The sequence below is a fragment of the Cavia porcellus genome, unplaced genomic scaffold, assembly GCF_034190915.1.
Source record: "Cavia porcellus strain 051 isolate PalLab524CR breed Dunkin Hartley unplaced genomic scaffold, mCavPor4.1 scaffold_33, whole genome shotgun sequence".
NCBI lineage: Eukaryota > Metazoa > Chordata > Mammalia > Rodentia > Caviidae > Cavia > Cavia porcellus.
In genome coordinates, this window is record NW_026947516.1 from 13,924,858 (window position 1) to 13,952,725 (window position 27,868).

General features: G+C 38.9%; 1 protein-coding gene across 8 annotated transcripts in view; it reads left to right on the plus strand.

The window, feature by feature from the left end:
- The window catches only part of Frmpd4 (FERM and PDZ domain containing 4), a 938,443-nt gene extending 929,444 nt beyond the window's left edge, over positions 1-8,999 (plus strand). For all 8 annotated transcript variants that reach the window (XM_063243077.1, XM_063243081.1, XM_063243079.1 and 5 more), the window contains 3 exons: positions 867-1,931; positions 2,303-3,601; positions 4,979-8,999. In XM_063243077.1, the coding sequence (XP_063099147.1) occupies positions 867-1,931; positions 2,303-3,601; positions 4,979-6,303 (3,689 nt within the window). In that variant the 3' untranslated portion in view covers positions 6,304-8,999. The remainder of the gene's footprint in view (positions 1-866; positions 1,932-2,302; positions 3,602-4,978) is intronic.
- The last annotated feature ends 18,869 nt before the right edge of the window (positions 9,000-27,868 follow it).

Here is a 27,868-nt window from a genome sequence, read left to right on the forward strand (position 1 = left end):
GACCCAGTTTTGTGCTTGTTAAATATCAGAGCAAATCTCCACATGAAAATTCCATATTAAAAGAAGAACAAACAAAACATTAGTATTTAAATTAGAACTGTGCAATTTTCATTCCTGAGGAACATCAAACAAATCTTTATTAGTTCCTGTGATACAAAAAAAATTGAAATTAGAAAATAACTTGAAACTAGTCTAAATATTAATTATGCCCAGAAATAACAGAGACATATATAACCTGTGAATATTCTTCCTTATGCATCATATACACAGATACACATACATACACGTAGGCATCCTGACATTTCTACATCATTGTATTACGCTCACTTGGATATAAATAGGCTAAAGATAGAGGTACAATATTTATTTTACGTTCCTAAGGGATGTGGTAAAAGTATGAACACCCTTGACCTTCTCTTAGCTCAGTGACAAAAATGTTCAACATCTTCCCCCACTAAGAGGGGAGTGTTAGATCTCACTTGGAAAGAAAAGGGCAGTTTATTTTCCAGAGTAACAGCCTGTTGGACTATCATCTTTAAAGATTATGAAAAGATGTGTTGTTTATTTACATTTATACATATAAATGGAATCTCCTAATCATGGAACCAAGGGTCAAAGGGAATTAAACTACAATTCTCTACTGCCTGATGATATTCAATTATATTTTATGTAGTATCGATTTTATTAAGAGCAATTTTACTAACCAAGGAGCCTACATCAACTGCTACCATATAGGAAAACCAAACAGTTGTATTTGCACAAGTGATGCTACAAGCCATTAAATTAGGAAACACAGATAAGTCTCCCGCGCCTCTGAAATCACATATTCTAGTAATGTGTCTTTTTGCATGATTATTTCTCTTTAGGAACTGAAAATAAAGGAAAGAATAACCTCCTTGGCCCAGAGTGGAACTGCATGCCCCAGATGACCACTTTCATTGGCGAGGGGGAGCAGGAAGCCCAGATAACGTACATAGATTCAAAACAGAAGACAGTGGAGATTCCAGAAAGCACCATGTGTCCAAAAGAGCACCGGCACTTGTATATGGACACTACCTATAATTCTGATGGGCTGAACCAGCAGCTGACCCAACCTGGGAATGCCCCCTGTGAGGCAGACTATAGAAGTCTAGCCCAGCGGTCCCTATTGACCCTCTCAGGACCAGAAACTCTGAAGAAAGCACAGGAATCTCCACGAGGAGCTAAAGTGTCCTTTATTTTTGGAGATCTTGCCTTGGATGATGGTATGAGTCCCCCCACTCTGGGCTATGAAAGACTGTTAGATGAGAGTCCAGAAGTGCTTGCAAAGCAAAGGAACCTATATATCAGCAGTGCCAATGACATGAAGAACCTGGATCTCGCTCCCGACACTGAGAATATCCAGTTTGTTGCAAATTCTGTTTACGCCAACATAGGTGATGTGAAGAACTTTGAGGCCCCTGAGGGGATAGAGGAGCCTCTCTTACATGACATCTGTTATGCAGAAAACACCGACGACGCAGAGGACGAGGATGAGGTGAGCTGTGAGGAGGACCTCGTAGTGAGTGAAATGAACCAGCCAGCCATCCTCGACCTGTCAGGGTCAAGTGACGACATCATTGACCTGACATCCCTGCCCCCTCCAGAAGGTGATGACAATGAGGATGACTTCCTGCTACGGTCCTTGAACATGGCCATCGCTGCCCCACCACCTGGCTTTAGGGACAGTTCAGATGAGGAGGACACTCAGAGCCAGGCAGCTTCCTTCCATGAGGATAAGGAACAAGGTGGCAACCCGCAAAGCGATGAGATCCCCGTGTCCCTCATTGATGCTGTGCCCACCAGTGCAGAAGGCAAGTGTGAGAAGGGGCTAGACAACGCTGTCGTCTCCACGCTGGAAGCTTTAGAAGCTCTGTCCGTGTCAGAAGAGCAACAGACCAGTGACAATTCAGGTTCTTTCACGATTGTTACATTTATTCACTAATAGCCATGTCGTTTCGTCTTTGCAACCCATTTGTCCTCGGAGTCCTGTTCTGTGGTGTTCTCCATTTCACGCATGTCCCATTTCATAAATATGTTGAACTAACATCATGCATTTTTTTTGCATATTTCATTTCTTTTGTTGTTATTTTTTAATATATGGCACATCTCTGTCCCCCATTTCTGGAACAACTGTGTAATAAACTCAGAGTCCTTACTAAAAAGGGAAAAACTTACTTTGTTTTGCTTTGTTTTGTTTAATACTGATGATTCCCATTTCTTTACGTGTCTCAAGTGCCTCTGATGTATCCATTAATTGCTTCTTGTTCTTTACGGCATGCAGGTGTAGCCATCTTGCGAGCTTATAGTCCTGAGTCCTCGTCGGACTCGGGCAATGAAACTAACTCCTCTGAAATGACTGAGAGTTCTGAACTGGCCGCAGCACAAAAGCAGTCAGAAAGCCTCTCCCGCATGCTCTTGGCCACTCACGAAGGCTACCATCCTCTTGCAGAAGAGCAGACAGAGTTCCCCGCCTCCAAAGCCCCCTCAGGGGCCTTGCCTCCCAAGTCCTCATCCCATGGCCTGGCTGCTCGCCCAGCACCCGATCTCCCACCCAAAGTTGTGCCTTCCAAGCAGATGCTTCACTCAGACCACATGGAAATGGAGCCGGAAACCATGGAGACCAAGTCGGTCACTGACTATTTTAGCAAAGTGCACATGGGGTCAGTGGCATACTCTTGCACCAGCAAAAGGAAAAGCAAGCTGCCTGAGGGGGAGGGGAAAGCTGCCTCAAGTGGGAACATCCCCATCCCAGGGAAAAAACACCAAGGAACCAAAACGGCAGAGATGGAAGAGGAAGCCAAAGGAAAATTTGGCACTGTGTCTTCCAGGGACAGTCAGCACCTCGGCACGTTTAACCTGGAGAGAACTGCCTTTCGCAAGGACAGCCAAAGATGGTATGTGGCCAGTGAAGGTGGGGGGGCAGAGAAAAGTGGCTTGGAGGCAGCAAGCGGGAAAGCCTTCCCCAGACCTCCTGGGCTTGGGGCCAGGGAGACTGAAGGGCAGGAGGAAGGGGCTCTGGATGGAGAAGCCGGCACTGTGTCAGGACTTGGCCAAGGGGACCGCTTCTTAACAGATGTGTCCTGCATGTCTTCAGCCAAAGACTTAGACAACCCTGAGGACACTGACTCGCCCACTTGTGACCATGCCTCCAAGCTTCCAGAGGCAGAAGAGAGTGTGGCCCACCTTTGTGACTACCATTTGGCCAAGCGGATGTCATCATTGCAGAGTGAGGGGCACTTTTCTCTACAGAGCTCTCAAGGCTCTTCAGTGGACACAGGCTGTGCCCCAGGCAGCAGCAGCAGCGCCTGTGCCACTCCTGTGGAGTCGCCTCTCTGCCCCTCCATGGGGAAGCACTTGATTCCAGATGCTTCTGGGAAAGGCATGAGTTACATTCCTTCAGAGGAGAGAGCCTCAGGCCTCGCCAGCCATGGAACCACCTTTAAGGAACTGCACCCACAGACAGAAGGAATGTGTCCGCGGATGACAGTGCCAGCTCTGCACACAGCCATTAATGCCGACCCCCTGTTTGGCACTTTGAGAGATGGATGTCATCGACTCCCCAAGATTAAGGAAACCACAGGTACAGCAATGATAGATTTATCTCTTTGCATCACACACCAGGAGCATGTGTTCACTACAGATCTCAACATATAAAGTCCAAAGGAAAAGTAAATTGTAGGGTGGGGAAGGACAGCAAAGTGCTAAGTAGCAACTATGATGAGGCCCAGGTAATAAAGAGTGAAGTTTCTAGGTCTGCAGCAATGGTGAAAATGGCGTTTGCTCTTTACAGTCTTTCTGTGCTCTTGCTTTTAGCATTTGATGGTGCAATCTTATTTTTTTTCTAAATTCCAAATGAGACTTTTAGGAAGCTTAGTGTTATTTTTAGTTAGAAAATAGTATTGCTTGGGGTCAAATAACAATTTGATTTTCTCCCCAAGATGTGTCATTTCTAGTTTTGTTAGCTTATTGTTGAGAGCCAGGGGAGGCTAATAGAGCAGAGTACTCATAGTAGGGAGACTGGATGGGTGGGGAGAGTCCAGTCTTACAGATTGCGCCTTTCTCTAAGTGACTCCTATAAAGAATATCCTGCCATGTGGGGCGTACCTCAGTGTCAGAAAGTTTCAGGAGGTGTGCATGGTGAGCTACTGTATTTCCTCCAAAATAATGAAATCTAAACACAAATAGGAACAAGAACTCAGCCACTTTCCATACCTGTGTCCACAGTTCAAAGATCACTGAACACATGTCACTCTCACCAGTCCACTGGAAAACCCGTCACGTGAGAACAGCCAGTGCTCCTTCATGCTTTCAGATTAATGGATGTCAGTGACATCTTATATTGGTTAATTTCCATTTCTGCCCTTTAAAAAATTCTTTAAAAATCTCAAAGATTTTCTGTTTTTCCACAACTCACTATTGGCTTTGCCTGCCTTGGGAAGGCTGTCTGTGAACTGATACCTAACTTGTCAGCCTACTCATTTTTTCCCTTGAAATTAATTAAAACCATTATTAAGTAAATTGTTCCACTTTTTAGAGGTACCAAAGTCAGGATTAACCCTTGAAATGAAATTTAAATATCTTAAACATGCTGGAATAATGCATACATAGCATATATATTTTCTGACTATGTGTCTAAACTTTGGTGAGTAAATACTGGGAACAAGGCAATTCATTGTCTCTCCCCATAAAACACTTGTGATTTCTAGATGATTCCAAGTGAGTAAGTGCAGCAGTTCCAGAAATAACAGATTCCAGTATTCCTTGCCATTCATTGAAATGGAAATCGGATATGAGCTGTCAGGAGGCAGTCTTTGGAAACTAGGGTGTCCCTGACACATGGCAGCCCTTCTACAATATGTCTTTGAAAAGTGACAGGCATCACCTAGAGATGGAGTGAAAATGGCCACCCTGGAGATGCTTAATGAATCTCTCTGTTTTTCTACTACCCCTAGTGTAGCTTTGACAGAGCCTGGGAAGGAGAGACAAGGAGGAATGCCTTCAGCTTGGTCTCAATATCCTGAAGCCGATCCCATTCTGCTACCATCAAACATTCACTCGGAATCAAAGGTGCCAATTCCAAATCAAGACCCTAATGATTTGTCCCAAGCAAACCAGGCATATGGAGAGGCTGTGAGCTGGCGGCCACCAGATCTCAGAGGGGGGAGCCTCAGGACACCCCCCAGCCAGAGGGCTCTCAGACATAGCAGCAGTGTCTTCACAGGATCCGTAGATTTGGAGACCTTCCGAGAGAGAACCAAGGGTTCAGTCAGCCTGAAGTGTCCGGGTATCACAGAAGCACAGGAGGCCACTTGGGAGAGGCGAGCGGAACTCCCACTGGGGAAGAAACTCACCAAGAGTGTTTCCCAAAGCTCCATGCACTTTAGTTCTGAGGGGAAGTTCCACAAAAGGTCCCCAGTGGCTCATAAAGACTCAAAGCTCTATAGGACATTACCCTTGCGGAAGCTGGAGGGTAGCAATTGGAGGTGCCGAGGACCTTTCAGCTACTGTTTCCTGAACCGGGGACATGAAGAAGATTGTGATGAGGATGAAGAAGAGGGAGAGGCCACTCTCCAGGTCTCTTGCCTCTATCGGCCACAGATGACTCAAGCCATGTCGCAACCAACGAGCCCATCGCTGGTTGTTGGGATTCAGAAGCAGGGAACGGAGCTATCCAAAGGGTCACTGCTGAAGGTCTGGGAAGAAGACCTGAATGGCCCAGATGACTTGGACTTCAGCAATCTGGCTTTTGATGCCCGGATTGCAAGAATAAATATCCTAAAGGAGAGCACATATGTAATGCCCGATGGGTTCCTCGAAGCCCAAAATGATGCCAACGAGCTGCTCTGCCTCATCAGGGCAACCAGGGGGAAGAGAGAGGAGTCACGGCCCGAAGCATATGACCTTACACTTTCTCAGTACAAGCAGCTGTTGTCCATTGAGTCCAGACAGTTGGGAAGTGCCTGTAGGAAGATGGCGCTGGCCGAGAAAAGTGCAGAGGAGATGCTCCTGGCTATGACCTCCAGCTTCCAAGTGCTCTGTTGCCTAACAGAAGCTTGCATGCGACTAGTGAAAGTTGTGAACTCGGAAACACAGCGGCAGGAAATTGTAGCGAAGATTGACCAAGTGGTCATTAACTACATTTGCCTCCTGAAAGCTGCTGAGGCAGCCACTGGGAAGACCACTGGGGATCCTAATGTTGGACTCTCGACGCGACATTCAACCACCATGGCCGCTCTCGTAAGCACACTAACACGTTCTCTCAAGATGCTTTTAAATAAATAAATCAAAATGAAAAGTCACGTCATAATCTACCTTTGCAAAGCCATACATGAACTTTTATTTACTTTCTGTGTACGATGAACAGATGTCTCCTTTCTTCTCTCTGTATATTTTGTTATTTTATATAAAATAGGAGATAAAAGTTACATTGACGAAATGTTGAAATGTCCTAATCAGATGTATTCTGTTTATATTATACAAATATATACATGTAAAAGGATATACAAGAAAGTGATGACATTTGGCTATTTTTCATATAGTCAAAACTCCAAGTGTATGATATGAAATTTTAAATTTTACTGTGTTAGAGCAAAACAATCAATCCTATCCCCTCTCCTTCCAAGCAGATACTTGGAGAAGATATTATTCATATTTAGAAGTAAAAACCAAAAGAAAAAAATAGAGATCACAATGTATATAAAACAGTATTTATGTTTTAAAATTAAGATTTTTAAGCATTGGAAATAGCAAAAAGACATTTAAAATTCAAGAAGCTATTATGAATTACTAGAGAATATATATGTAATAAATTAATTTTTTGCTCATAGTGTTTGGTTATTGGATGCTTTCTTCCAAGAATCACACATATTTAATTTTGGTTTATGTTATTTGGGCCACAGATGGGTGGGGGGAGTGGATTCTACTGTGTCCACGCAAATGCTCTTCACAGTATCCCTGGAATTAAAAAGCTTTCCAAACCAAGAACAGAGGGAATGCTGGGCATTTTCCTAGGTAATACCTAAGGTTATGACTAGCCTAATTACATAAAGTGAATAGAATTGATAATACCAAAATTAAATGATTTGATAAAAAAAGAAATCTGTTTTAACTAAATGTCAAAAATACATAAACCAAAGACATTATCTTCTCCCCACCCCAACTCAGTCATGAAGCCTAAAATTTCCTATAGAGTCTCAGAACATTTAGTGGCATATTTGCAAAATTACAAAAACAAGGAACATTGAATGATTAAGAAAAGTAAGCAGAGACCCAGTAATGTTGACCAGCTGTGGACCAGCACCAAGGAGGGAAGTCCTGCGCCACTCTTAGTGGGGCTTCATGCAGCACCTTCTCCAAGAACCAAGAGCTGCTGACCAAACTTGGAATTACAGCCTAATAGCAGGACAAGATTTCAAATCTGGAATATTCCAGAAAATCAAGAAGAGATGGCTACTCTAATAGTACAGGCCATGATTAAATATAGTATTTCTTAAATAAGCACTTAATCTGGATTTGCAGATACAAATATGAAATCTGGAGGGAAAACACCCAACAACAGTGAATTTGACCATTTCTGGTGAAATCAATGGGCTGCAAAATTTTCAGAAGTGCCATCTCTCTAAAGACGTTTTGTTTGACTTTGGGTCAAAACAAAAGGATGCAAACTCTGCAATTATGAAATAAATTTGATATGTACATATGTATTTCCTAGGTCATTCAGTGTTCAGCTGTACAGACTCCAATTTGTGTAGGTGGCTCCTCAGAATATGACAGTAGTGTACCAAGTACAATTTATTTCCATTTTTGTAGCCTACTGCCAGGAGACATCACACAGTCCACAGTTGTTAACTCTTGCTAGTCAGCCATTCCACAGAGACTCAATAACAAAAGCTACACCACATGTTTATAGACAACTGCAAACAAAAGAGTTTTAGGCATGTATTATCATAAATAATGTTTAATTAAATACTAAAACATTATTTCATTACAATTATGACTATAAATATTGGTGTTTTGATATTGAGAGCTATTAGTGGTGTTTACTGTGGAAAACTTTAGTAAATATTCTGTGTACTAAAATACTAACATATTAATAGGATGTGTGCTCTGTGTCAGACAGTATGCTAAACATTATTACATATATTATCTCATTCAGTCGTCACGACAAGCTTATGGCTTGGACACTATCATTAATTCCTTCTGAGGCAATGTGGTTTAGTAAAAAGGATATGGAGTTTGGGGTCAGAAATATCTTGATTAAATTTTGATTCTGCCATTTTCTACCCCTGTCATCTTGGGAAAGCTATTTTTTTCTAAATCTCAGTTTCTTCATGATAAAATGGAAATCAATAGTAAGATATATTTCCAGAGGGTTGTCACTCACAAGTTTTAAGTAAAATTATGTATGTAAAGTTTTTACCAAAATACCTGGTGGAGAATAAGTACTCAATGTTAGCTATCATAATCATCATAATCATTGTATTAAATATATCAACCAAGATAACATGTGGAGGATGTTTGTTTTATATGCATATTGTACCCTGACGTGTGCAGAACACATTATGTGAATTGCATATATATAAAAGAAGTGTGCAAGGAAATGATGATTTTCTTTTTGCAAATTGCATTTCTAGTTACAGCAATGTCCTAATCCATTCCAGTTTTTTGAAAAGCCTCAGGGAAATGACTCTGGGTCTTTCTAATCAATTTCCCATTACCTATTGCTGCTCCACTAAGTTTCTGTTTCTTATAAACAAATTCTTTACTACTCAGAAAACCTTAAGGGGCTCCCCTCCCTTTGACTAAGCATGGGGCTCTTAATCGGGGTCCGGGTCTGGTAGAGGATAAGAAAAACAGAACGATACCTGTGCTTATTTTTATCTAGCTTTTTTATGTTTGTGTATGTTTTATAATGGCATAATAGTACAGTGGTACATGTACATAATTTTAAATAAATAAATAAATGAATAAATAAATAAGCATATGCCTGGTGCATGCATGCAAAGATATTGTTGCAGGTAGGAATGCATTCACTAAAATTTGGAGAGCACCAAACTGGAGAATAAAACTTCCTTGCCCTGGAAGTACTTTATGTTTAATCCCCAGCCTGTTTTTCTAAGTGTTATCTTCTATCATCTCTATTAATATTTTATTATAAAACTTTCAAACATTCAAAATTAATCCCTATCATATAAGGGACTAATATACCTCATCAGGCACTAATTCGTGTCCAGTCTTATTTTCTGTATGTCTACTCACCTCACCCCTTGCTGTATTTATATGCAAATCCAAGATATTTGAGCATTTATTTTTCTGTTGTTGTTGTTGTTGTTGTTGTTCTTGTTGTTGTTCGAGACAGGGTCTCACTAGTTCAGGCTGGCCTTAAACTTGCTTATGTAGCCCAGGCTGGCCTTGAATTCATGGCAATCCTCCTGAGTGATGGGACAGGTATGCTATCATACCCAGTGAAGCATTTAATACAAAAACATTTCAGTAAGAATCCTTTATAAATAAGAACCTTTAAACATTACCACAATGAGTCTCTATATTTTGAAAATTACCACTTCCTTAATATTATCAAGAAATGAGTGATGAACAATGAGAAAGTCCTGTAGAAACCCAACCTCCAAAGATAAACATTGTCCACGATTTAGGACATCTTTTTTCAATCTTTTTCTGTATGAATATTGTTATCCTGTGCAGGGGATTAACTTTGGATTCAGAGTTGTTCTGACCACAGCTGCCTTTTACCTGAGTCTCAGTTCCATCAGATTTCATGTAAGTGTGCTGGCTGGAAGGAATATAACTGACATGAAAATGAGAATGCTCCAATGAACAACTAACACATCATTAGCCTTCTAGAAAAATCCAACATTTGATGCAATTGCTTTGGACTTTAAAATTACCACAGACCCCACCGACCCTAGGCCCAATAGCATTAGTCAAATCACAGAAGAATTTTTTTTTCAGAAGAAAGACTAAAATTAAATATTGATATCTCCAGCTCCCGAATACTACAGTGGCTCAATTCCTTTTACTATGAATTTCATCTTGCATTGTGATCTGTTTTAGAAAAGACACTCTTCCTTTGTTTATGTTGCACTTTCATATATTTCTAAAGGCCAGTTACTAATCATCTAAAGGCTATTTCTGAGCCACTCTGCATGTTGCTCTAATTTCTTCAGCCTGGATTATTGCTTTGGCTATGAGGCAGTTTGCTCTTTGACTGTTTATCACCCACTGAGATTCTGTTAACTGTTCTTGAAATTGAAAAACAAAAAAAGAAATTAGCTATGTTCAGGTATGTTCCAAACATTTAGAAATCTTCCTGGAGCATACATGAGGCCCTGGATAGGTAGCAACACTACAAAAAAATACAAAACAAACAAACAAAAAGAACAAAGAAATGTCTTCATGAGGCTCAAAACACATGAACATGACATTTTTTGTCTCTAATATCTTTGCTTTGAAAGTGGTCAGTTTTGACCTCTATAGCTGATTCATTCTCTCTCTCTCTCTCTCTCTCTCTCTCTCTCTCTCTCTCTCTCTCTCTCTCCCTGTCAGATTACCTTTATGAATTTCAGTACTAGTTTTCCCTCTGCCAGTCCAAAAACTATTCAAAAATTTTGATAGACCTTCCCTAATCTTCTTTTAGAAACAGGTTACAGTAATGGCTGTTCAGCTTTGAAATTAAAGTGAGGAATCTTCGCTTTTGAACTGAAACCCATAAAATCTTTGACAAGATTTCAAATCTGGAATATTCCAGAAAATCAAGAAGAGAAACCCATAAATCCCATAAAAAAAACCTCGTGTCTATAAAATGTTGTTACATCAAATAATGGAATGAATAAAATCCTACATATTGCTGAAAGAAATAGATAATTATCCCAACTAGATTATAAAATTAACTACTACCTTCAACTGAATGTCCTCTAATATCTTCTCTGTATGTATAGTTATATCTCAATTTTCTGTTATGTACTAGCTTCAGAGCCTAAGATTTGTTTTCTTGTTTTCATTCTTCCTGTTAATTCTCATTTCCACTCTACAGTCTGGACCAAAGTTCTGTATCATTTGTGGCATCATAATTCACAACTATAGGCAGAATTAGTTTTGGCATATGAGATCTGGGGAGCTGAGCTTTCTTGGTAATCTCCAACCTAGTACTATTTATGTTGTTTTCATTTAGATTAACATCCGTTGCCCATCTTGCCCATTCCCTTGTGGTCCATGACTCCTGTATCCCATGAAAAAAGGCAAGATGGGCCTATTCATTCATTCAGCAACTGTCAATAACTTTGTAATCTGGTCAAATATGCTATGTACTAGAGGCAGGTACAATGATAAATATGATTTTGACATAGTTGTGGTCAAAAAATGGAGTGCTCATTCTAGAATAGGAAAACCCTTGTCATTCCCCAAGAAAAGAAGAATTCAGAGCAAGTAAGCATTATAAGCAGTCTTCCTGTGCACAGTAATGTAGGCCTAGTAAAATGGTCTCGCAAGGTAAAAACATGAAGACCCATCTAACCAATGAGGAAAACAAAATCACACCTGCTCCATGACTGTATTAGTCTGCTTTCCTATTGCTGATACCAAATACCTGCACCTGCAGTTTAAAGGAGGAAAGGTTTGTTTTGGCTAACAGTTTCAGATGTTATAGTACAAGATTGGCTTCAAGAAGAAACATCATGGTGAAAGGGTCTGGCAGAGAAGCTACTCAACTCCTGGCATCTATAAAGCAAAGAGCAGAGGAAGAGCCCAAGAAGAACAGGCTAGGGACTAGACATAGCCCCAGTTGTCACACTTCCTTGAATGAGGCTTCACCTCCTAATGGCCCATTCAGCTATGAATGCAAAATCAGTCCATCCATTGTCAAAATTAGTGCAGTCACAATTCAGTCACCTCTCCAGGAACTTCAATCCAGTCACACTGACAATCAAGATTAACTGGCACAATGTCATTCAACAATTTTTGTGAAATTTTTAAATATTTTCAATTACAAACATATAAGGACCTGAAAAGGTACAGTGAATTGATATACATTTAGCACACAACAATTTAAGCCATTAGAACTTAGAGAAGTAAAATGAGTCTTTGTAAAAACTTACCAAGTGTGGTTTGAACCGTGCTTGCCTGCTTTTACTCACTGTCTAACTTATGGTAAGGACAAGCACCTTGTTTGTGCTCTGGTAAATTGTCACACCCCTTTGTAAATTTGGATCAGCTTCTGAAGTTTTATCATTGTGCTTTTGGTCGTGTGAGATGTCACCAAGAGCTCCATCAATGTGATGTATTGATTTTTTTCTCAGTGCCACTTCCTCAGAGACAGTTTCATCCTTTTCAACACTGTCACTGTCTATTTTTGTCAGTGTTCACCTTCACTGAATCTCTGGTTCACATCTGTAGTCTCAAAGGAAGACATTATTATCTCCATTTTCAGTTATTCCAATTGTTCCCCTGACATTGGGTTTTAATTTCACTTCCGGTATCATCACTTTACATTTCTTGCCACCACACTTCCACCTGTGACTTTGTCACTAAGCAGGCAAAACGGAGACACTCCACTAAATGCTCTGCTGCCTGAGCATGCGTGGAAGAGTGAATACTCAATGAGTGATGGCTCACAACCCTTGGGAGAAGTGATGTGATTGGTCACTTGCCATTACACACAACCTTTATTAGTGATCATTGGACTAAAGAGCCTATGGCAAAGTTTGCACTTTATACAATTAATCTGTTAACATACTGTGGTAACTGGAACTAAACCATGTTGCTAGGGACTGGTGATTAAACCATGGAAACTAAAATTCATGCATATCAGAAACATAAATAATGAGGGCCAACTCTACTCAGATGATTGAAAGGTCTAAAAACCAGTGGTAAAATAGCATTCAGCACTTCCCAACAGAATTTTCTGAAGTGGCTGAAATTTTCACTTCTATAATGTTCCAAATATGATAGCAAATCGTCATGTGTGGCCACCGAATATTTTCAATGTGGCCAGTATGGCTAAGCAAAGTGAATTTTTAATTTCATAGAATTTAAAAAGCCACACATAGCTATTGACAACCATGTTCTATAGTGCATTTCTGATGGGCAAGCACATAAAAAATAAACAGAGTAATGAAAAATGTAGCTAAGTTCTAAGAAGGAAATTGCTAGGCTTTGGAGGAAGACTATATTGCATTGGAGCTTTTTCTTGAATTAGAAAGAGAAAACTAATCAGTTAGTATACAGGCACCCATCTCACACAAGCCCTGATGAAGACATTAAAATAGTATATGTAATAGAAAAAGTAGAAAATGAAGACTCTCCATTATTAGACCAGAAGCTCAACTAGCCCAAGTCTTTTCCTCATCTCAGAGTAAAGTCCTAGATCAAAAGAAGACTGGGTTCTGTCACACACACAAAAATGCAAACACAAACATGCAAAGCATTAAATACACCCACCTGTTCTCAGTGATGCCAGTCATGCATATCCACCCCATGGGGATTCTTGCCCTCTACTTTAGATCTTGTAATAGAAAAACACAAATAAAGGAAGTTTTGTTACTTATATACATTAGCTATGTTATACAATTTATATGTAACCTAAGATAACTCCTCTTCCCTGAATTTGGCCAGGGAAGCCAAAAGGCTAGACATCCTTATATGATACATGGTTTGTGTAGATAACTAATTTTTTCCAAGATCAGAACATCTGTTGTAGAATTTTGGCAATACATTAGCTTAAAAATTATTGGCAAAGACATTGGGGAATGGAACTGTTGTGGCAAATATTTGCCTAACCTAGCATAGGCATCTGTTTCCTAAAGCATGACCACCATGACGGTTTAACTCCCCACTAACCCTCAGTTCAGAGCCTAGGCTTTCCTCTGCTTCATTTTTCTTTGTTCTTGGATCCAACTTACTTCCTGGTTGAATCTTAAAACTCTACCAGAGTTCACTCAAATATCCCAAAATAAAAATACACATAGGTATATATGCATATTTACATTTATATGTATATACATGTATGTGTATAAACATATACATGTATATCAGTTCTTTCCATGATTCTGGTTGCAAATCCAAGAACCAAATAAAGGTCAATATTGAACCTAACCATTGAATTTGTTTCAGTTCTCATCCAATTATGTTTGTGATCAGACTCATGAAAAAAATTAAATTTGCAAAACAAGGTACCATCGTATGTATCATCATCCATAATTCTACTCTGTCTCCGTCGCTTTCTCTGTCTCTGTCTCTCTCTTTCTCTATCTATCTATATGTGTGTGTATAATTTTTGCATCTATTTCTTAGAAAAAATCTATGAGAAGTTACTACCTTTATAATTTTTGTGTAAACATAAATTATAAGGTGTAAGGGAGCAAAGGAATGTGTGAGCTCAGAGTTTTATGAGAGTCAATTCAAAGCTATCCTCTGCTGTCTATTATTTCCTTCCTCTGTCTTCTTTCTCCTGTCTCTCCTGGTGCTGTCTCAGCCCACTTTTCAGTGTTAGTTTTCTATTGATGTGTAAAACATTAACACACATTTGCTGACTGACATCATACATTTATTATCTTACGTTCTTGGTGGGTCAGGAATTTGGACAAAGCCTAGGTGATTCAGGGTCTCACAGGGCTGCAATCAAGGTTTTGTCTGGACTCATCTGAAGCGTATGCTGAGGATGGATCTCATTCTTTGCTCATTCAGATTGTTAGAAGAATTGACTTCCTTGCAGTTATATGACTGACATCCTGGCATTTTGCTGGCTGGACACTGGAGGCTGCCCTCAGGTCTCAGGGTTGCCCACAGCTCTGTAGCGCATCTCCAACATGGCTGTTAATTCTATCAAACCCAAAAGGAAAATCTCTGACTTCAAAAGGAGAATCTCTGACCTCAAAGAGGGGCTTGGTTTCTCCTTTAAGGGTTTTCAGCAGATCAAGTCAGGCCTGCCCAGGATACTCTCTCTCTCTCTCTCTCTCTCTCTCTCTCTCTCTCTCTCTCTGTCTCTCTCTCCCCTCTCTCTCCTCTCTCTCTCTCTCTCCCTGCTTCTCCTTTACTTTGTTTTTGTTTTTTGTTTTTTGTTTGTTTTTTGAGACAGTTTCACTTTCAGGTTGGCCTTGATTTTATGTTGTAGCCCAGGCTGGCCTCAAGCTTGCAATGATATGCCTGCATCGACTTCCTGAGTGCTGGGATTATAGGCATGCACCACCATGCCTATTCTACCCAAGATAATATTTCTTTTGATTACCTAAAAATTAATAGATTTGAGACCTTAAATTAATCTCCAAAATGCCTTCTCCTTTGCCACATCCTCTTGGTTATAACCATGTCACCGTTTCTGTTCCACACTCAAGGGGAGAGGATTGTGCCAGGGGACAGAAATCAAGGGGAACACCTTGGGGTCTAGTCTCCATGCTTTCCAAGGCTTTTCCAGCAATTACAGACCCAAGAGGCCCCATATTCCTTTGGGTAGAAGAACTAATCTACACATTTCCTCTGGTATAGAAATACAGCTGCAATGTGAGTCATTAAAGGCCACATGGGAAGCCTTTGGCCTTCTCTGTCCTGGCCAATGCCCATTTTCTAGATATATTTCTGTGCTAACTTACCAAGTTCCTCGTGGGATGGAGAGTCCAATAATTATGATGTACTGACCTATGCAGGTCAGGATTTTATTAGTGCTAAATCCATAGGTAAGCTCTTTGTGGCAATGTGACTTTTCTCATTGCATTCATTTTAGAGTCAAGTTATAACTTCAGTATCAGGTTAGATCAACTAATTCAACTGGCAGATGAATTATTAAAGATGTTGAACTTTAACCCATGTAACCATGCCTTTGTCAAGTATTTATGGGGAAGGAAGATATGGTCAGCTCAGATCATTGGCCTCCTATTTATTCATCTGGCAACAGAGTCCATGCATTCAAATTCAAGTGCTCAGCAGGCCCCACCTGGAACTCTTCAGCAGAATTTCTTGAAAAGATTTTGTTCCCTACATAAAGGTGCCAGCAAAGATGAATATGGACTGGAACTTTGATTCCATCCCCCTTTATTATTTCTCTTTATTTTCAAAGGCTATATAAAACTATATTAATAAAGAAATTTACTGAAGGACCTCTTCTCTAGTACTCCATAGATTTCTTTAAAAGATGCAACAAGACACACACACACACACACACACACACACACACACAATTGCACAAGACATAAATAAATGTATTATGTCACATCACTCAGAACTATATGCAAGAACCAGATTTGTTTCCTGCTTCCAATCTGCTCCCATCCCATCCCACAAATACCTGCTATCAATATCATTATAAACACTTGTCAATGTATTAATAATGATATGGTAATAATAATAATTGCAGTCAATATTTATTGAGCTCCAATGAATTAGGCACTGTGCTAAATGATCTTCAAGTATAATTATATCTTCTATTTCATAGGATAATCTATGAAAAATTACTGATTTCCCAATTTTTTTTAAAAAAGCAACTTGTAGTTAGATATTCTAAATAACAGCCCCAAAATCAGGGATGGTTGTGAGACTCAAAATTTGAACTTATGAATTTGCAATTTCATACAGTAGTTTTTAGTCAAGTAGACAGCTTGACTGTTTTGAATCAAAGAAGTAATAGCGTGTATTTTTTTCCAAATCCATTTTATTTCAAGGATAAGGAAGACGAAGAAAGAGGAGGAGGAGGAGGAGAAGGAGAAGGAGAAGAAGGAGAAACTACAACAAAATTTCAAAGCACATCAATCAGGGACTAGCATGTACTTTTGAAAAATTAAATTCCACCAAAGAACAGCAAGTATCATCCCTATCAAACTCCCCACCTTTAGTTCTGATTCCAAAAGATAACTTGTATAATCAGGTATGTCTGTTGTTTTGTTTTAGTGGTGGGCCCAGAGATTGAACACTGAGTGTCATGCATATTGAGCACATGCTCCACCCACTGAACTTTACTCCAGTGTCTTAGATTTTCTAGTAGTCTCTCCATAGTTATAATTAACTCAGTTATTCACCTTGCCAACTTAGAGGTGATTTTTATCAACTGCCTCTTGAAAATCAAGGATTTCACTTATTTCCTTTACCTTTCATTTTTGATAGGTATACTAGTAATTCTGTTCTCCAATGCTTTTTCTCAGTACTGGAGATTGAATTGAGTACTAACTAACCTTTGCACTGAGCTACACCCCCAACCCTTTTTTTCATTTTGAGACAGTGTCTCACTAAGTTGCCCAGGTTGGACTCAAACTTTCGATCCTCCTGCCTCAGTTTTCCAGAGTACCGGGATTACAGGCATGCATTACCATGACCTTGTTATTTTTGGATATTCATCGTCTTGATTACTTTCTCATGACTCAGACATAGTACCCAGCACCCACAATTTAATTATGGTGGAAATGTCTATTTTGGTCCACAGTTTGTAGAGGTTCCAGTCCACAGTAGGTTGGTTCCAAGGCACAGCAGCATGGCAGAGGGGCACGGCAGCAGAGAATTGTTCAAGAAGCTGAGAGAGAAAGAGAGAGAGAGAGAGAGAGAGAGAGAGAGAGAGAGAGAGAGAGAGATTAAGGGAGGAGGAGTGATATAGGCACTTCCAGGCCATGCCTCCAATGACCCAGCTCCTCTGACCTAGCTTCACCTCCCAACATCACATTTAGCTATAAACTCATCAAGGGATCAATCCACTATGATCCAATCACCATTCAAACACCACAACTGGGGCTTTGAGGGGACATCTGGCCATAAATCATAACACTAATTTGGTTTTAAATAGTATAATTGCATCTGTGTTTCTGGCTCAGTCATGGTTAGACAGTCTCCTTGATTCCTCACATATAGGAAATAAAGATTTTGTTTCTTTCCCCTAGCTTCCTCCTTTTATGTTGGGCAATTGGTACCCTCCCATCAACATCATTAGTATTGCTAGTCAACTAATGTTTTTCATGATATTTAAGAATTAAAACATCCTGGATAAATATGTAGTCAACTGCTTTCTCCAAAACATGAAGTTATTCAGAGCTCTTCTATGGTGTGAAACAGAAACTCTTCATGGGGAAGGAAAAAGGAAAGATACAACTAACTATGAATTCATTATATCTTAAGTCAGTAGTTCACTAAATGTGCTCCCTGAATCAAAAGCATCAGTATCACCTAGAAATTTGGTAGGGCTTCATCCAAACCTACCAAATCATTTATTCTGTGGCTAGAGCCTAGGAATCTGTGATTTAACAAGTCATCCAGGTGATTATAATAGATACTCAACTTTGCGAACTACTGTGTCAAATGAATAACAGGTACAATTTAAGAACTATGACTCTTCCTTGTGCTAAACATCATCTTGTAGCTGAAATTACTTAAAACATGCTGTGAAAATTGTAATCCACACATAGTGGCTATAATTAATATTTTAGAGATGACTATAGGCTGCATACATATTTACGAGCGCTCTTACCAGATGGGATCTTCAGCATCATGAGATAACAAGGCAAGTTTCATAAGACAAAAAGAAGTAGCAGGAACACTTTGAATTACATTTAACCTGAAGATGTTCTGTATATATCAGAGCAAGACAATTTTCGACTCTTTCTTTGCCTAACAAAAGTTCAAAGTGATTGCCTCATAAAACTCTTTAGAGCTGAATCCTCTTTTTCTGTTTGGTTTTATGATGCTGGGGATCAAATTTAATGCACTAGTCAGTTTTCTATTGGTGGACACAATATGTAACATTCACAGTTTAAAAGACAAAAGGTTGAGTTTTGCAAACATTTTAAGGGGAATTAGTACGTGGTCAGCTGGCTCCACAACAGAAGCATGGCGGAAGAGCCTGGAAAAGCAAAGCGTTTGTGGTGGTTGGGAGTGAGGGGCAAAAACATCAGACATTAGACCCCGACACCACGCCTCCACAAGCCACGCACGCATTCCACCAATCTCCTGGGTGGATAGCAAGGCTAATGTATTAACACAGCAAGGGCCTTCTCCAAACCCAGCAAAATCAGCCCTGCCTGAATCTGCTCTCTTGTGTTTAATTTTTTTTATTTTTATTAGTACACATTTGGGGTATGCAATGATTATGTTCATTGTGGGGCATTGGTACATGTATATAATACATCTGAATTCTTTTTAAATCCCCTTTCCCTGCCCTCTCTTTTCTCTATCTGTTAGTCCTTTGCCCATTTACAAACTATCTCCCTGATTCCTACTACCTGTTTTTTATTTTGCTCTTTGATTAATTTATATTTTGGGTTTCTGCCTTCTTAAACAGCAACTTGATCTTATAGTTTCCTCCTTGTCATGATAAGTAATATGTTCATATCTCTAATAAAAATGAAATCATTCACACTTTTATTTACATTGGAGCTACACATTTTAAGCTAGTAATCAACATTATTATGATCATTACTATGCTCCTGTGATTCCTTTTCTAATATATTCAATATCATGGTTCCTAGGTCATTTGAAAGAATGTTCACAGAATCAAAATAAAATCAATGTTCTTTCTTTAAAGAGCATTGGTTTCCAAAAATAATGCCATATTTATATTATTTTTTGCATAGCACCAATGCTTTCTAGGTTGTTTTTAACTTTGCTCCTGAAGTTTATATAGATTTTCCTTTTTCCTTGTGAACAAAATTAAGATGTATTGTCTTGAATACTTACTGCTGCATTAAAAACCACCCCAAGGGGCTGCAGGTGTGACTTAGTGGTATAATATTTGCCTCACATGCCTAAGGCCTTGGGTTTTAGCCCCAACAGCAAACAAACTAACAGCAATAATAGCAAATAAACCCAACCTGAAATGTAGGGACTTTTCTGGCCTTCTCTCTTGGGTCTGGGAATGGACTCAACTGAGTGATTCCCATGAGCAGTCTCTTCTGCAGTTGCAAGCAGAAAATGACTGAGCCCAGGCTCACCAAATGCTCGACCTGGTTTGAGAGTACGTCACACATGGGCGTGACACATGGACTAGGCGTCCAGCTGGGTCTGCCCAGCCTAATTTTACCAGTAACCTCTCCATAAGGCTTGGGCTTCTTCCAGCACTACTTAAAATAGTACCTGGGTCCCAAGACACAGCTTCTTGGAGTGAGCATCCTCAGAAAACCAGACAGAAGCTACAAGGTCTCTGGCCTAGCCTAAAGTTACTAAGTGCCTTTTTATTACACCCTGAAGTGATCAGAACAGACCAGGCTCAAAAAGAGATGATCTACTATGCACCGCTCAATTCAAAAAGTGACACAAAATTTACAGCCATCTTTAAAGCAAGTACATGTGCTCCCACCAAAACTTTATAATGATCCAGCATCTCAATTGTGTTATCTATTCGATGAAGTCAGCTCGCCCTGGATTCACTTGTTCCTGCCAGAGCCTTTGACTTCCTTTTCTAGTGTGAACCTATTTTTCTCTGCATAAGTACCACCCTGAGACTTTCCTTCCGGCTTTCCCAGAATAGACTCTGTAGTTTCCTGAATCCAGCATTGCCTGAAGGAATTTTCTCATGAAGATTATGTAGAATGTAACCTTTTTGAATCCTTCAGTGTCTGAGAATAACTTTACTTTATCCATATGCTTAATTGATAACTTGGCTGAGTATGAGATTCCACATTCAAAATCACAGATCTTAAGAATCTGGATACCATTGCCCCAGCATTGATTTGCAGAGTATTTCTTGTTTGATTAGAGTGCCCTTCCCACCTTCACCTAAAAGACGCATTTCTTCCATTTATTCATAATATCAAAATCACAAGATTGTGGTTAAGTCTGAATTTTTTCTCATTCTTTCTGCCTGGAATTTAGTGGCTGTTTTCCTTCTAAAGCTTATGTCTTTCCTTAATTCTGTTCCTCTCTGTCTTCTCTATAGCCATTATCTAGAAATCACTACACAGAGCAAATGTTAGCTGGATATTCACACATATAGTTCAGTAGTAACAGCTAAAATGTTTTCATAAAATTTTCTTGAGAGTATACAAGTTGTGATTTGATATTTTCACAATTTTGGTTATGATGAGACCCGTAAAATATGTGCTCTGGCCATAACCTAGGTGTACACAAATAAAAATGTAAGTAACTTTGTTCATACTGCTACTTTAACAGGTATTTGTTAACAATATAGCTTTTAGTGTGGCACGAGTGAAGCATATTTATTCTGTATAATTTTATGTAGTCTGCTCCTATGCTTCTACCATTAAGCATTGTCAGACCCTAGCAACTTACCATATTACTTTGTATCTTTGTTTTGCAGAAATAAATATCAGAGAGTGCTGGCATAAACTGAGTAACCTTTCCTTCTCTCTCCCTCATCAGAAACATCAAGGTTGATCTGGGGTTTTTGGTTTGCAAACAGTTCTTTATATATTATGACATGATTATATATTTATGTGTTGCATGTGTTTTTAAACTTTATATAAATTATGTAGTATTCTTATCACATCACACTTTGATTTTATTACCAAACTTTAGTTTTTGTCTTAGCTACTTTTCTCAAAATACCCAACATTCAAAGTTAAAGGAGAAAATGATCATTTGGCTCACAGTTTATAGAGGTTTCCATGGTCAGGTGGCTCTAAGGTAGAGTGGCATGGTACAGGATATCCCAGAGGAAAAACAATCCTCGGCCAGCAGGCAGGCAAAAGCATATTAGCTCACTTTCTGTACCTTATATTTTGTAGGGCAGGTGCGGCACTCACTCTTAATCCTCCCCAGAACTATGCCAAAACCAACCAGTTGGCTGATTTAGTGGTCACACACCCTTGATCCCACACACTCCAGATCCAGTCACTTCTGAAGAGGTAACTCCCCTCCTGTGACTGCATGAGGATTTGAAGGAACATTGAGACACAACCCATAGCAGTTTTGTAAGATCTATATCTTTTGAAAATATGGGCCAAATTCATTTCCATTGCTTAAAAGTAGTGTGTGCCATATTAAATTTGCATTGTTTATTAATAGACATGTAAACTGTTTAGTATGTCTTGCTATTTAAAACATTGATTAAATTGAATATTCTTTTACCTGTCTTTATGTGTATGCATATGAATATCTCCAAGATACACGTTTTAAGTGTGGAATTTGAATAACAGATACCTCTTCTTTAACTTTGCTAGATAATGGTTTTAACTCCACTCGGCAGGCCCCAAAGTCCAGAGATTGCAAAAGCAGGAAGATCAATCCAAGCAACAGAATGCCCACATTGCTCAGAATCTTCCTCTGGTGGTCAGTTCCTTAGTGCCTTAAGTGTCATTCGAAGCAGGGCACCAAAACAGGCAGCCCCCTTCTGCAGAGAGAGGTTAGTAGAGAGATGTAGACACAGAAGTAACGAAAAACACCTGATTTTCTCTCTCTTCAGCAAAATGCATACAGCAATTTCCCAGCACTGATCCAGAGTATGCAAAGTACTTGCAAGTACCTAGGCTCAAGTTCAATCTCTTTGTGAAACAGTCAATTGGTTTCTCTTCAGGGCCACATAGCTATAATGCAGAAAGATGGTTTTAGTGGCTTTAAAATACCACTCACAGACACTGCCTGGATAAATCCAATGGACAAGGTAATGAGAGAGGAAGGAGGAGAGAAAGAGAAGGAAGGGAAATGAATGCAAGATGTTAAGTCTAGTATCTGAATAAAATCCCTTTTAAATAAAAAATACAGAGCACTTTTGTGTTTATGGACCATAACTTAGTATCTCATTCTAATTACTATGTTTTACTTCTGTATTTTCTATCATTATTATTGAAAAATGCGTTCCATGATTCTGCGTGAACTATCTGATCAGATCTTGGTTTTCGATTACAGTACAATATGATATTCCAAAGCATGCATTCCCTGTCTTTATTTGTCCATTTCCTCAGAGTTGGACCCCAAAACGACCTTCAACATCCTTCTACAAACAAAACTGAAGTGAACTTGTTCACATGCACTTCTGTGTGTTTGTCCTGGATTATATAAATATGCATAGTAAATGTGACCAAGATGGTAGCACCTTTCCTACACCCCAGAGCATTAACTCCTATAGCCCATCAGTACTGCATATCAGCCAGATTTCTGACCTTGCCTTTTTCAATGGATTGACATTTTTTCTTACTTTCATTTTCATTCTCTGATTGCCAAAGTGTTTGAGCCTCTCTTCATATACCATTCGAGTCTCCTTTAATTTTCTTTTCATGCCTTCTCTTCAATTTTTGATTGAGCTCTCAGTTTTTCTCTTTTTATCAGTGTATAGTTTCTACACATAATAGATACATTTCCCCTAGGGACCTGGTGCATATACACATAGCCCCTCGATTCTTCTTACCTCCCCTTCCCCTTTGTTCTGTCTCATCTCCCCGCTCCCTCAAGTCCCCTTTCTGTCACCACAAAGTCTATCTCTCTCTTTCCTATCATCTTGCTTTTACTTTGTTCCTTAACTTATTACTATTTTGCGACTTTCATATAGGAGAAACCATGCTCTATTTAACCTTCTGGGTCTGTTTTATTTCACTTAGCATTGTGATGTCACGGTGCATCAACTGTCCTACAATGACTTAAATTTGTCCTTCTTCGTAGCCTTCATTGTGTATAAATATCACATTTTCTTTGCTCATTCTTCTCTTTATGGACATATAGGCTGCTTCCAAGATTTAGTTATTATGAGTTGCACTACTAAAAACGTGGGAGTTGCTGTAATATGGTGATTTTAATTCATTCAGGAAAAACCCCCAGAACTATAGATAGATCTAATGGAATTTAAATTGTTAGGGTTTTTTTTGAAGCTCTATATTAATTTCCATAGTAGAATTACTTGTTTACATTTTCACTAACAATGCAGAAATGATCCTTTTTCATCACAACCTCATCAACATTTGTTGTTTTTTGAGTTCTTGATGATAGCCATTCTTTTTGAAGCAAGATATAATTGTTGGTTTGGGATACTGAAAATATCTTCTAGCAATTCATCATTCATAAACTTTACAGTTTCCTCCATAAAATATAAAGGCTTAGTATGGAAAGAACAGTAATAAATGATAAGGTTAAATACTGGTGTATTGGGCCAGGGATTTAGCTCAGCGACATAAGCAATTGCCTGGCAAGCGTTAGGTCATGAGTTCAATCCCTGGTACAAAAAAAAAAAAATGGTGTATTTATTTTCATCCTGGTTTTATTTAAAAGTCAATTTTCAATTCTTTATGAGCAATGTATTCTCCCACATTCTCTTCTATTTAGTTTAGTTTCACCATTCATATGTAGATCCTTAACCTAGCTGAAATGCACTCTTTTATTTGCAGTCAAGGAGAATCCACTTTTATTTTTCTCCATTGATATAGGTAACTTCTTGAGCAACAGATCTCTGGCCAGATTCTGTGGGACTAGCAGCACACATTCAGGCTTAGAGGACCCAGGGTGGCACATGGTGATTACTTTTGAATTTAACATAGTTTGCCTCTGGTCCACTTGGGGCTACGTGGAGGGAGTGCACTTTATTATGACACCAGTTCCATTGCGGGGATGGAAATATGATAAGAAGCTGAACCACTTGTTCCCAGTTTACAGTGAGCAGAGCCCAGTGAGGCTGAACTGGGCCATGAGAAGAGCATGTTGACTCTCACACAGTTTGGGTAGAACTGTTAGTGAGCTTGTGTAAGACACCATCAGGGACTCCCAGGGAAACCCGAGACATTACTAGAAAACACAAGTCTTGCATTACTAGCTGGGTGCAAGGACAACCAAACTTTAATTACTGTTAAGTTGATTTCTTTTATAGCAGCAAGGAGGATGAAGGGCTAGCCAAACAGCAGTATATATCAATTACATTCTCTAATATGGGTAAAACTACCATTTGATTTTCAGATTGAATACATAAAAACTATGTTTCTGAGACTAAATTGTAGTTTGAAAAGAGAACATTTTTATTATTAAAACCAAACCACTTGTGCTGCTATGAGAGAAAGATTATATTTTAGAATTATTTTTTCTTTCACACACTATCCATGCTGTTAAATGCAAATGGATATATAATAAGCCATTACAATTATACAATTAAACATGAAAAATATCACTAAACCACACTTGAAAGTGTCTTAACTGAAAGATCATAATAGAAACAGTAAGTAAACCCAGAAAGACAATTTATCTATCTTTTAAAAACACTGTACAGAAGGCAGCACGCTCATCAATGCCTGAGGCAGCAGACAAATCAGCACAAATGGTAAGTTGCATGACTGACTTGATCAATACATCTTGAATTTGTAATTATAATTTCAAATGACCTTTTCCTAGGAAAATTGCTATAAATTTCTCAGAAAGCTTCTCACATCACTCACTGTGTGCAATGGGCATTCAGTTCAAAACACATCAGAGATCATCCTCACAAAACTTAATTTTCTGATTCAATGGAGGTAGCGCTACATACTACTACAGCTGATGATCTAGCCATCCCTTGATTCTATTTATTATCTTATTGGCCAATTATAACTAATTAGAGAACAATCCAGTTAATGAAACAAGTCCTCATAATATAATTGCTCAAAATAATCAAATTTTAAAATCTTATGCCGCTAGATGCAAATATATCATAAGCAATCTAGAAAGTTTCAAAAAGTTATAATGTGAAAGCTAAGGTACAGACTTACGGAGAAAGGAGAAATAGAGTTGTGACAGACAGTGACAAGTTGTGATGGCTGGTGCACAAAAGGAAAAAAAATCTTCCTCTAGAGGCAAAAACAAAAAACAAAACAAAATTTAAAAACTAAAACACCTCACCCCACTCCATTGTTTGAGGTAAAAACATAAATATCTCAGTCCTCACTGTCACCGAACTGAGGCTTAACAACAATAGGAAGGTTTTCAGCAAGAAAGAGTCAAACTTGACCCAAAGACCTTACCGAAGATAACCCAGACCCTCATTTACACGCTGAGACCCCTAAAGGGAAAATTGCAGATTGCTACGCACAAAACAAGACTGAGAGCAAAATCACATATGTGTGCTCAATGACTGACTCATACTCATGAATACACATTATGCGATTGCTACACTCTTCATACATATGCTAATGCTTTTATAGAAGTGTATATGATCTCACTGTACCTAATCCACAAGGCTGCTGTCTGTGGAGTGTTCTGCTTTGTTGTTCTTTCTTGGGATATTGTGTCTAGGGGGGCAGTGCTGTTCTATCTAATATGATTCTAATAAACTCTCTCTTTACTAAGTTCCTGTTAGCCATGTCTGATTTCCATCTTGCATGAGTCAAAGAGCTCACAGAGCTGATGACACTATCACCTTCAGTAGTAACTATTATGAAAAATTTGGCATAATCAAGACACTTCCACTGAAATATTTCATATCTCTGTGTGATTGTTTCTATTCAAAATGCTGAAGTGAATCTTTATTCAAGTATAAAATTTACAGTGAATCTTTATTCAAATATAAAATTTACCCTTTCCATAACGTCTATGAAATAATTTAACAGAAAACATGGGGAGAAAGACATATAAATTTGACTTTTATATAAGGTATGAGAGTATTAAGCTTAAAGGGGCCAAAATAGTTGATTTGCATACAGCTTAAAGGGTTGAAGTTTGGGCGTCAGGGGGAAAGGGAAGTGACACAGGACATTTGGAAGAGAATGTGCACAGTAGGTAAGACCTGTCTTGTGCATGAGTCACAGGTAACTGTCATTTTTGGTCCTCTCTACCTGGGTCAAGTATCAGACCCCCAAACTTTTCTTCTAATGGAAAAAATCCCTCTTAGTCTGTAAGGGGAGAATTAGAGAAGAAAAGCTTCTATATTTACTTTACTAATGGAGATAGCTATAGATTTCTTTGTACAAAAGGATGGCTTTACAGAGCCATTTCCCTGTCTTCAGAAGTCTGTGAGTCTCTGAATAACCAACTCATTTGCCAAAGAAACATCTTTGGAGCAGGATATTTTATTCTCCTATACAGGATGACGGGTCAAATTCTCTGATATTTTCTCTCCCATGGCCCAAAGTGACCTTTCTAAAAGTTTTTCCTATGACTTCCAGTGGGGCATCTCAATTAGATTGGTAAACTGTTTGGGCCATTTTCTTGAAAGGTATTGGGATTAATCTTGCATGAGGGTCAGAAGTTGGGGAAAAAATAAGTGGAGGGAGAGAAGGTGGCTAACCACAGCAGTTTACCTACCCAGCAGCAGGTACCTAGGCCTTGGTATCTAGGCAAAAGTCCTTGAGACTGTGGTATTCCGCAGCCTAGAGCTAATGAAATCTACTGTCTTGGTCTCCCTGTTGGACTTGGAAAACCCACAGGACTCTGGTCAATCAGAGATCCAATTTCATGAAGCCCGAAGCTTATGCAGTTCATGGGTCATACTCAAGAAAATGCATGACAAATTGACAAAACAAAAGTAGATGCAACCATGCATATTTATTTATAATGAGAAATAAATCACAAAAAAGTTCAGTTAAGAAGTTGGTAACTACTAATAAGCTTCCTAAACATCCAAAAATGCAAGATTATTTTTTATTAATGAACCACACAATAAATTACTATGCAGTAATTTATTGGGATATATTTATGTCCTTTTTTCCTACAAACCTTTGACTTTATACCATTTAGCTGCCTTTCCATGGTTTACAAAAATTTCTTTCAAATGTGCAACACAATCACCAGCAAGGTCATATACATTTTTAGAATTGTCAAATGTGGGGAAATTTCTATTAAGTATTTTCATATGCAAGCTGTAAGATCTAGGGACAATTCAAGGGTGCTTGAGGGTTGACTAACCTTAAATGCTCTCTGTATTGACAACCCTCATTGACTGGTTGTCAGTCTCTTCAATGTTGTAGCATATTATGAACATTATAGCTTCTTTGTCTGTTTCACATCAAATCACTGAGAAATACAA